Source organism: Tenrec ecaudatus, chromosome X (assembly GCF_050624435.1).
Source record: "Tenrec ecaudatus isolate mTenEca1 chromosome X, mTenEca1.hap1, whole genome shotgun sequence".
Classification (NCBI taxonomy): Eukaryota; Metazoa; Chordata; class Mammalia; order Afrosoricida; family Tenrecidae; genus Tenrec; species Tenrec ecaudatus.
The window spans coordinates 87,300,378-87,312,745 of record NC_134548.1 but is presented as its reverse complement, the minus strand read 5'-3'; the positions used below and the strand labels follow the sequence as shown (position 1 = coordinate 87,312,745).

The following is a 12,368-nucleotide window of genomic DNA, read 5'->3' as shown; positions in this document are numbered from 1 at the left end:
TTGTGTAAGGGAAGTCTGGAGAAAGTTTATTGTGCAAGTGGGTGGTTGTAAATCCTGACATGGGAATGAAGTTTTTTACTTCAGGAGAGTGAGGAGAATCCAGGCTGCATTTGGAGAGTTGTGTAGACTTATGCTTTATTTCAGTGGCTTATTAAGAAAATGAGGAACAAGGCAAAGACAACAAAATAATGTGGCAGCACCCAAGATGGCTTTACAGGAGTTGATGCTTCTGAAGTTCATTTTTTACGTGAAGAATGTCTACAGATTCAAAAACCCAAAAGTGGAGCGCATATAGACAATCCTAGAAAAGATTGTTTACTACTTAAAACCTAAATAGCATCACAAATCCAAAGAAATCACTGCTATCCAGTCAATTGTGACTCATAACAACCTTATAGGGCAGGGTAGAACTGCTTCTGTGAATTACTGAGGCTGTAACCCTTTAAGGGAGTAGAAAATATTGACTTTCTCCCATTGAGCTGTCTGGTAGCTTTGAACTTCTGTCCTTGTTGTTAGTAACTCAAGGCATAACCATGATGCCACCAGGGTTGTCTTCTCTTGTCCAGGTGTAGATCTCTTGTACTAGTCTGTAATGGTTAAGAAGAGCTGTAACTGTGGTATACCGATGTACAAGGTTGAGGCTCAAGTTCAATAAAAAATCCTGGTATAAGTTTAAACCAAATGTAGTATTAATTTTTAAACTTCTCATTTTACAGTAAGATTTACCTATGCATTTTAACTGACAGTGTTTTTTACTAGAGTGCATCAAGGAAGATGAGTGTGCTTAAGAAACCATAATAAGACAAAAAGATAGGTCAGACCTCTGGGATTTAACCGAAGATTGCGCTTAGTGTTTTTGGATAGTGAACTTAATTTATAAAGGAAGGAAATTTAGACTTTCATGGGCTAGAATTGCTGTGTTGTGTTCCTTGTTTTGTCTCATCTTAATATTCATTAATTAACTTTATAAAGTAAATTTTAGTTTTTAAGAAGTGAATCTTTTGGTTTTTTTTTTTTCAGTGAATATCACTTCTGCCAGGCAATTAACTGGATATAGTCGCTTCAGCCATATTTTCCCTTCATTTGCTTACCAGCACATTAAGATGCATAAGAGAATTCTGGGTCACTTATCATCTGTCTACTGTGTAGCCTTTGACCGCAGTGGGAGAAGAATTTTCACAGTGAGTTTAACATTTTTGACACTGTAGTATATTGGAAATTTGTAGCAATGGGAACTAGACTTCATAACATTGCATTATGCTTTACAGAGAATTTATCCTTTTTGGATATATGAATGTAGAAAAAGATGATTGGAAACTGAACATCTTTTTCTCATATGTATGGGTAAATTGGTGAAGTTTAATATAATGTCTACTGTCTTAGGGGAAGCAATATAAGAAAATTAAATCTTCTGTTTTTATATTCTATATATAATCAACTGATAGCCTAGAGGTAGTTAATTTATGGGAAACAAGTTTAGATTCTGAATTTTATTCCATTTTATTAAAATAAAGATTCCTTTTAGCATAATTCTGCTAAATTTACTTATTATTAACTATATTATTCTTATTGACTACCTGAACTTATGTACTTATAAAGATTATAGTTGTTTTATGTATTTTTATTTTAGTATGCATTAGTTTTTAAATAAAGTTTTTTATTAATCAGATAATATTGTATGCTTTTGAATACAGAATTGTAGCACAGTAACATTTCCCAAGAGGCTTAATCTCATTGCTTAAAGTACTAAGTTAACACAGAAGTATGTATGTCATAATTTTCTTTTTACAATGTTATGCTACAATATCAGAAGTGGGTTGTACTTGGCAAAAGTGTAGCTCTAAAGTTCATTACGAATTCATCCACTGACAACTTTAGGACTCTAAATGTGTCACGTCAATATTTGCATGTTGTTGATCATAATCAGGATGAGAATTGCCCTCTTTCTTAACAGATAACTATTAAGTACCAGCAATCACATTAGAAGAGAATTGCTTTTTACAATTTTAAAAACTCTTTTGAGATTCTCAGTAGGAAGTTTAATTCAGAAATTTCAACAGCCATTATTTAACTCCTTCAGGCTTGTTAAGAAATGCATGTAGACTTTTACTTACATTTTTAAGTATTTGTAGAGACAATTATTCAAGCAATGAAAATAAAACTACTTCAGATCAGTCAATTAATGCCAAATCACTTAAAAGTGAGTTAAAACAATTTAGAGTTATCTGGACTATGGATATTTTGTGAGGAGTCTTTATAAATGCCATTGCCAATTTGAATAGCACCTTTAGTGCTACCATCTAGTGTTTGTTTATTTTTATGACTCGATCCATATTATACAGAGAAGAAACTTCAACTGAAAATCTTTCAAGGAACTGAATACAATACTCTCTGATTTTCTGGGGGATGGGGGCCTGTCTTGGGTGTGTCTGTGTTGGCCAATTTCTGATTCACTGTAAACCTGTGCTTTTGTGTTACTACAGGGTTCAGATGACTGTTTGGTCAAAATCTGGGCCACAGATGATGGGCGTCTCCTTGCTACACTTAGAGGTCACTCTGCTGAAATATCTGACATGGCTGTGAACTATGAAAATACCCTGATTGCCGCAGGGAGCTGTGATAAGGTTGTAAGAGTGTGGTGTCTTCGAACTTGTGCACCAGTGGCAGTGCTTCAGGGACATTCAGCTTCTATTACTTCCATACAGGTAAGAAAAATGAAACCATACCTCCAACATCTGATGAACATTCGTAGACACACACGCGCACACACACATTGTACAGATAACAACAGAAAGAGCTTCTCTTAGTCAAATTCCTCCTAGACTGCAAATTTTTTAAATAAATATTTTTCATATGAATCTATTCATTTATAATTAATTAGAAAACAGATTAGAGAGATTCTTCAAATACAATATTAAATGACTTCTATATCTCTTCAGTTTGTAAAGAGGAGAGATGACTAGTAAATAAATGCGTTGGGAAACACATTAATAGCTCTTGGACAAGATATAAATAGATTCTAACATGACAAAATGTGTTTTTTACCACATATTGATAGTAAATGTCTTAGGAACTGCCACATAAAATTTCCCCTAATAAAACTAAATAAGTAGAACTTTGCCATCCTCTTTATGATACTGGGAGCAAAACAAGAATATTTCTGAAACGATCTTTTACATGTAAGTTAAAAAGATCACTTTTGAGAATGGGAGAATTTTCATTTACTTTTCTTATTAGTATACAAGTTAATGTTTGTATATTAGTTAAATAATGTTTCACCTATATGAAACAGAACCCCTGTAGATTCCACTCTCAGAGTTAAAGCCTGTGTCTTTAAAATGACCAACAAGGCACTATAAAACTTTGTTCCTTTTGACCTTGCCTCATCAACACTTGCCCTTTCTTAATCTCCTTCAGCTGCTACCCTCTCTGCTTTATCTTGAACGCGCTAGGTATTTCCTACCATTTGGCTGGCTGATTCCTGTCTCTAGAATCCTTAAATATCCACATGACTTTCCACACTCCACTCTGCACTTTATAAGTACTTTGTGTGTCATCTCAGAGACACCTTCTCTGAGATCATCTTCGTACTCTATTTAAAATTGTAAGCCACACACCAACACCTGATTGGCTACTCTAACAAAAATACCCAAGTGGAAGGCTGTAACAAATAAATGCATTGACTTATCATTTAAGAGGGTCAAAATCACAACCTAGATCAGGGAGTGGGCTCTACAGGAAGGCATTGTTTTCTCTTGGCTCTGGGTAAAAGGTCCTTTCTTTCAGCTTCTGGTCCTGGATGATCTTTATGTGGTTAGTTTCTGTCTTCTCCCATCTCTGCTTGGTTTATTTGCTTAATCTTATTTAAGCTTTCTATCTCAAAAAAGACTAATTTACAGTACTCCTACACTAATCCTGATTGATTTACATTACAAAGACAATCCATTCCCAGATGAGATTAAAACCACAGACATAGACATTAGGATTTACAATAAATGTTTTGGGGCAACATATTTCAATCTATAGAAGTCCTGGTGGCATTGGCCTGCTAAACATAAGATCAGCAATTCGAAGCTCCTTGGGAGAAAAATCAGGACTTTCTACTCCCATAAAGAGTGATAATCTCAGAAGCACAGGGACAATTCTACTCTGTCCTATAGGTAAATATATACAGGTATTGACTTGATGGCAGTGAGTTTATTTTATTTTGGTGTTTTAATTTATAACTCTGTATTCCTCCTTTTCAGTTTTATTTCTGTGCATAGTAATGATGGGCATTATGCATACTATACACATTGTTTATTTATTATTTATTGACGGGCTCTAATTTATGAAATATTGTCTTTCCAATTTTCTTTTTTTTTCCACGTTAGTTCCCACCCTTCCCTTCTCTTTCCTACCCTTCACATCACTTCCTTTCTTAACAAAGTTGAGATAATATAATTGTAGTGATCATCAATAGGTAATTTTTCCTGTTATTGCGTATTTCATAAATTTTCTATATTAAATATATTAAATTGTACATTAGATATAAAAACCCAACCACCATCTCTAACATAATTTGTCATTTCAAAAACATCCAATTAAGATACATTTTAATAGGCCAGGAGTCCCTGGATCATGCAAAAGAAAAGGTTAGAGATTGCAGTCTACCAAGAGGTGCTTTAGACAAATGACCTACTTAAAAAAAATCAGCCATAGAAAACCCTATTACTCTCTCATGCATGATACTGCAAAGAGTTGGAGTCAACTCAATCCGGTTGCTGTTATTAATGGACTAAATTACCCCTTGTGATTGATGAGACATAGAAGTTATAAAGTATCAGAATTTCTTGAAACTTAGTAAAATTGTGCAATTTCATATGCAATTGTCAAGACACAGTTATAGTTTATACTTTTTAGGACTTTAGTCTGTTTCAACATATAGTTCAAAAATTGCTATAAACAATGTTTATTAAATATTGGCCGTCCCTATAAGACTTTATTCAATTAAACAAGGAGCAACCTGGGTTTGCAAACTTTTGCCCTGGATTATGCATTACACTTTTTGGTGTAGGGTTCTTTTACATCAGAAATGAAAATACAAGTATGCTACGTGAGTACTGATTTGTTTTTACTGTAGTGACTTAATGCGCAGTATTAATGTTAGTTTGGAGTCAGGTCCACGATGTTTAGAGTGTGCTTTCATACAAAAAGACTACGTAAAACCCGACATCTAATATTTAGTGACAGCTTTCTTTTAGTTACTGAGTCCTGGGGGTAGAGGAGCTACACATCACGCTGCCAGCAACCAGATCAATAGTCTGACATCAACAACCGCTCCATGGGAGGAAGACAAGGCTTTCTATTTCTGTAAAAATTACGATCTCAGAATCACATGGAGGCAGTTCTAACCTGTCCGGGAGGGTCTCTATGAGTCAGAATAGACTCAATGGCAGCGGATTTGGATTCTCTTTTTTCTTTTGCTTTGGATATAAATTGTATTTAAATTCTATTAGCCTGGTGACTCTTCCCTTCTTTGTGATTCTTTTTTGGTGAGGTATAAAAATACTGAGAATCAAAGCCTGAGAAGCCTGTATGATAACGGGTTTATCCACCAATCGAGATATTAGTAATCTTTTAAAATAGCTACTGACGTATATCCCCCTCCCTCTCTTTTTTCACTTTTAATTGGGATTTCTGTGAAAATTTACACAGCAAATTAAAGTCGTTTTCCATTCAGCTACTCGCATACATGTAGTTACATGACATTTATGGTTAGTTCCACCATGCAACTTCACTCTTACCACTTCCTTTCAGTGTTTACTGTTTCTATTTGTCCTTATTTTCTAGTTTTTATCCTTTTGATTCCATATCATTGATTGTAATAAGGAATGCATATCTCCCTGGTTTCAGAGTTCTTTTTAAAGACCTACTGTTTGAATGAAAGTTGAGCCTGTGGGGCGAATTCAGTTACGGACCTCAAGAGTTATGATTAAGAGTTACAATACTGGGGGTTTCACCATTCTTTCTCGGGCTAATAAAGCTGGTTCGTTTTCTGTTCCTGAGTTTTATTTCACATTGTTCCTACTCTATTCAGAACTCTCTCTACTGTGATCCTTTTCAGAGTAGCAGCTGGGCACCACTTAGTTCTTTTGGCCTCAGCGTCTGGAAGCTGAGGTTTACGTGGTCGGTTAGTACTTTGAACTAACACTTTCCACGTGCTTTTAATTTTTGTCAGCCTTCTTTGCTCCTGATGAAAAGCGCAATAGTTGCCCCTTAGATGGCTGCTCACAGGGCCAGGTCACTAAATAACAAAGTATGATGCGGTAGAACATTTTCTTGGTTGACTGTTTTTACCAATTGATGTTTCCCTCTAGAACAGGATCACAAGCCCCAAGGCCCAGCAGCTCGATATGATTGGTTATGGCTAAGCTGTTGGTGCACGTTTGCTCTATTATGTATGTGGGCATAGTTTAAGTAAATAAAAATATGCATATAGAAATATCATCTGCCAAACCTATATATGGTCATTAATGGTTCTTTTTGTCCCCTCCTTCCTGTTTATGTTGGCTGTGTGCCTATGCAGTCACTTGCATATGAATGTGTATTATTACTTACATTGCAGGGCTGTGTACACAATTGTATTTACCTGTGTTATCTGTAACATTTGTGCTGCTTTCCTTACTTTCCCTTTCATTAGAGATACTGTGCTAATCACCCCTTATTGTATATTGTCTTTCTACTCACCCATGTTAATACGTGTCCGTTATCCAGTTATGACATTCCCTTTTCTTACATTCTATCCCTGGTAAACATCAAACTGTAGTATTTTCTTTGTATAAGCTTTCTGTGAAATATAATAGTGAATTAATGCAACATTTGTCCATTGTGATTGCCTAATGTTACTCAACACAATGTTCTTCAGATTCATGCACATTATGACATGCAGCACTACTTGATTTTTCAACATTTCATAGTATTCCATGATGTCTATGCACCATAATTTTGTTTATGCATTCATGTGTTGATGGACACTTAGGTTGCTGTGTGAGTCTTGATAGACTGGAAAAAAAAATTCACAGACACTCATATGTGTTTAAGGATGAGATTTATAAACGAGAGCATGAATATTGATAAAACATCCCAGCCCAGTCAAGATCAAGTCCATAAGTCTGATATTAGCCCATATGTCCCCTACCAATACATAAACTCCTCTTCAGACTCACGAAACACATGCAGTGACACCTAATGTGGGAAGATCAGAGTCCAGTACGTAGCAAGTCTTGTGGATCCAGTGGCGTTGTAAGCATCTCAGCACTGGCAGCTTCTCCACATGGCTTCTCCAGCTCCCAGGACACAGGCTCTCTCAGCTTAGCCATGTGTCTTCTCAGTTGAGCATCTCTCAGGGAGTGCCCAGAGAGCGAGAGTGTATCTCTTGCCTCCAAGGAGGAAATATAGGAATTCCCAGAATCCTCAGGGGAAGGTCATGCCCACACAGAGGTCTCATTGGCTATCTAACGATTGATACACTAGATTCCACCTCTTCACTTGTAATCCTCTAAAATTGGTGACAGATTATATAACTACCACAGCTGCTTCTCTTATTTTGCTATTATAAATGATTCTGCAATGGACATGGATATATGTATGTATGGTTTTATCCCTGCTGTATTTTCTTTAGGACATATGCTTAGTAGTGTGATTGCTGGATCTATTAGGAGATATAGAGTCTGAGGCTTTAAATTCTTGAATGTAAACAAGCAGCTATGTACCCACAAGCAACAAAGCCCACATGGAAGCAGCACACCAACATGTGTGATCATGAAGGGCCGAGGGGACCAGGCTTCAAGCACCAAAGGCGGTGGGAAAAAAATCATATCATCGTGAATGAGGGGAGCGCATGATGGGGACTCAATGCCCATTTGTAGACAGCTGGCCATCCCTTGCACAGGGGTAGTGGGGGCAGATGAGTCACTCAGGGGTCAGTGTAGCAACAATGAAACTAACAACCTTCCTCTAGTTCTTGAACGCTTCCCCCCCCCCCCAATTATCATGACCCCAATTCTACTTTGCGGACCTGGTTAGACCAGAGGATGCACAGCGGTGCAGTAGGGATCTGGAAACACAGGGAATCTAGGACGGACAAACCCCTTTGGACCAGTGGTGACAGTGGGGAAACAGGGAGGGAAAGGTGGGGTAGAAAAGGGGAACCTATCACAAAGATCTGCATATAACCTCCTCTCTGGGGAATGGGCAATAGAAAAGTGGGTGATAGGAGATGCTGGGCAGTATAAGATAAGATAAAATAATAACTTATAAATTAATAAGGGTTCATGAGGTAGCTGGCAGCGGGGAGGGAGGGGAGGGGAAAAAGGAAAATGAGGAGCTGATTCCAGGAACCCAAGCAGACAGTGAATTTTGAGGATGATGAGGGCAACGAATGTATAAGCGTGCTTTACACAATTGATACATGTATGGATTGTGATAAGAGTTGTATGAGCCCCAATAAAATGATTTTTTAAATAAAAATAAATAAATGAAAGGAAATGCATTTTCCACAATATGACACCATTGTACACTCCTACCATTAGGGTGTGAGGGTTCCAATCTCTCTAACCCCTCAGCAGCACTTTTTTCTCTTGTTGGGGCTCTTCCTGCTCTTATCACTGTCCATACACGTATCCATTGTGCTACACAAATCTGTACATATGTTGTCACCATCTTGTTCAAACCATTTTCTTTCTACTCCAATGCCTGGCATCAGCTCCTCATTTTTTTCTACCTTTCATCTACCCTCCCTCCCCATATCCCCCTGGTAATTTATAAATTCTCTTTTTTTTTCCTGTTTTACACTGACTGCTGTCTCATTTCACCCAGTTTTCGGCTGTCCATCCCCCAGGGAGGGGGCCATACGTGGATCATTGTGAAAGGTTCCCCCTTACTCCCCCCTCTACCCTCCTAGGACTGCTGCCCCCTTATTGGTCCTGAGGGGCTTATCTTCTCTGGATTCCCTGTGTGGTGAGCTCTTATCTGTACCCGTAGGCATGTTCTGGTCTAGCCAGATTGGCAAGATAGGATTGGGGTTATGGCAGTGTGGGGGTTGGAGCAGTAAAGAACTAGAGGCAGGGTGTGTATTTCCGGGGTCTTATTCTGCATCCTGACTGGCTCTTCTCTTCCTTCTGGCCCTCAGACAGGGGGTGTCCAATTGACTACCGCTGTTCTCTGGGTCTCCACTCTGCCCTCCCCTTCGTTCCCACTGATATTCTTTTTATTTGTTTGTTTGTTTTGCTTTGGGTCTTTGATGCCTGATACCTGATCCCATCAATACCTCATGATCACACAGGCTGCTGTGCTTCTTCCATGTGGACTTTATTGATTCTCAGCTAGATGGCTGCTTGTTTATCTTCAAGCCTTTAAGACTCCAGATGCTACATCTTTGCATAGTCGGACACCGTCAGTTTATTCACCACGTTTTCTTATGCACCCATTTTATCTATAACAATCGTGTCAGGGAAGGTGAACATGACAGAGTGCCTGTTAGCAGAGCAAATTATTTTTGTGTTGAGGGAGTCTTTGAGTGAAGGCCTAATGTCCATCAGCTACCGTAATGTTTTATAAATTAATACATATCATTCCCCTGTTATTGTATATAAATGTATTTCCATATATACTTGCCTTTATTTCTACTTCTAAAAAACGTCCTTTGCCTCCCAGGTCTTTCCTCTATTTCCTTTTACTTTCCTTCCGTCATACTATCAAGTTTGGCCTTCATTTGGATTTTGGTAATTCCTCTATGCCACACTGCCTTTGATTGAGCTTTACTCTCATGCTGGGGTGAAGTGATCTCTGACTGTTATTTCAACTTATAACTCTTTACTGGCTGATGATATGGATATTTATTGATATCATTCGTATTTGTTAGTTGACTGAATCTCTTCTCTAATCAAGTGTCCGTTCATGTCCTTCGTCCATTTTTAAGATGTATTATTTAGTTTTCAATTGTCTTCTGGTTGTAGAGGTGGTGAAGTTTTCTGTAAATTTGTGAGATTACTACATTTTCAATTGTGGCTTGCTTATTGTCCATTTTTTTCACAATCAGTGGGTTGTCTTTTGGATAAATCTTTTCATGTGCACAATAAGGGCTTAATTTGTAGAGATCTCTGGTTTATACTTTATATTCTGCTGCTTGTGAATTTCAGATTGTGTTTGGTACATTTTTGCCATAAATGAAAGCCCTGAGATTTAGCCTTATTTTTCTTTGATTATCCTTATAGTTTTAGGTTTTATGTGTAGGAATTTCTATATATGATGTGAGGTATGTATCTTGGTTAATGTTTCTGCAAAGGATATCTAATTTTGCCAGCTCCATTTGTCACAGAGACTGCCTTGTTCCCATTCAACGGCGTTGTAGATCTAGATTGCTTTGGGTGGTTTTAACTTTTTCACAATATTTTCTTTCCTTTTTTCCCTATCCATGAACATGGTGTGTTCATTCATTTAGGTAGGTATGTCTTATTTCTTATTGAGCCCTGGTGGCGTAGTGGATACACATAAGGCTGCTAAATGCAAGGTTTGCAGTTAGAAATTTCCAGCCTCTCCACAGAGGAAGATGAAGCTTTCCACTCCCATGAAGAGTTGCCCTCTTGGAAACCCACAGGGGCAGTTCTACCCTGCCCTGTAGGGTAGTAATGGAGCAGAAATGACTCCATGGCAGTGAGTTTGGTTTTATCTTAGTTTCTAATTGTAGTACTTTATTTTTAATATCATTTTCCCAATATGATATGAGCAAATATTTGACCTACTATGCATTGTCCATGGTGACAAGTTAATATCATTTAAATTAGAAAATGAAAAATACCATAGTTATTGCATTTAAAGTATAAAATCAAAATATTAAAATCCAAAAATGTACAAATCAATTTCTCGGCAGTAATTTTGGAGTTACTCATCAATCCTCTACTCATATCCCAAAACTCATACCCAGCTGTCCTCGAGTTGATTTTGACTCACAGAGTAGAACTGCCTCATAGAGTTTTAAACGTTGTCCCATAGAAGCTGTACAAATTCTACCATTTTTTCTCTATAAGTCTAAGTAGCAAGCTTGCAATGTCTTTACTAGTAATGTCAGTGAGTCTATTCCACTAAAAGTAGTGCAATAATTCCATTAGAGTGTGATGTCAAATGAGTATAGGATAACTCATTTTAGGAGTAAAATATTCTATCTTCAATTCAATTACTAACTTAGTCTTTCTACAGTTCTTAATACATGAACTCTTTGGAAAAAATTGAGGAACTCTGGAATAGTGGTTAAAGGGCTCAGCTGCTGACACATGAAGGTCAGTAGTTAGAAACCAGCAGCTGCTTTGCAGGAGAAAGTTTTGTCAATGTAAAACTTTACATGCTTATGGACCCTATGGGGCCAGGTTTACTCTGTCCTAAAGGTCTCTGTGAGTGCAAATAAACGTGACAGCAGTGGGTTATGTTGGTTTGCTTTGAAAGGTGTTTTTTATTCAGTAGAATTTAGATTAAGATCTCTTGAAATAAATTCTTTAAAGAATTTATTTTAAAGTATATTTATTATGTGGCCTCTGATATGAATTGTGAATTTATTATGTAACTATTATTGGGTTAGCGTTGGGTTGCTAACCGCAAGATTAGCAGTTTCAAACTACTGGCAGTTCCATTGGAGAAAGATGAGGCTCTCTGCTTCCATAGAGAGTTATAGAACATCAGCCTGTGTGATCACAAGGTATTGAAGGGATCAGGTTTCAGGCATCAAAGAAGAAAAAATCATATTGTGTGCTCACCTTTCCAGTATGTTCGCTGAGGACAGATGGGTGCATGGGCAAATATGGTTAAGAAAGGTGATCTGATGGTGCCCAGCTATCAATAGATATATTTTCTGGAGTCTTAAAGGCTTGAAGGTAAACAAGCGCCATCTAGCGCAGAAGCAACAAAGCCCACTTGGAAGAAGCACACCAGCCTGTGTGATCATGAGTTGTTGAAGGGATCAGGTATCAGGCATCAAAAAACAAAAAAAGATATCATTGTGTGTTCACCTTCCTGATACAATCGCTGAAGACAAATGGGTGCATAGGCAAATGTGGTGGAGAAAGCTGATGGTGCCCAGCTATCTAATGATATACTGTCTGGGGTCGTAAGTACTTGAAGGGAAACAAGCAGCCATCTAGCTCAGAAGCAACAAAACCCACATGGAAGAAGCATACCAGCCTGTGTGATCACGAGATGTCGAAGGGATCAGTTAGCAGGCATCAATGAAAAAAAATCATATCATTGTGAATGAGGGGAAGTAAAGATTGGGGACCCAAGCCTATATGTGGGCAACTGGACATCCCTGTACAGAAGGGTGAGGGCGAGGAGACGAA

At 37.8% G+C, this 12,368-nt stretch overlaps 1 protein-coding gene across 3 annotated transcripts in view; it reads left to right on the top strand.

The window, feature by feature from the left end:
* LOC142435012 (bromodomain and WD repeat-containing protein 3) overlaps nucleotides 1-12,368 on the top strand; it is a 175,854-nt gene that overhangs the window by 70,979 nt on the left and 92,507 nt on the right. For all 3 annotated transcript variants that reach the window (XM_075539614.1, XM_075539613.1, XM_075539612.1), the window contains exons 7-8: nucleotides 1,021-1,181; nucleotides 2,484-2,705. In XM_075539614.1, the coding sequence (XP_075395729.1) occupies nucleotides 1,021-1,181; nucleotides 2,484-2,705 (383 nt within the window). The remainder of the gene's footprint in view (nucleotides 1-1,020; nucleotides 1,182-2,483; nucleotides 2,706-12,368) is intronic.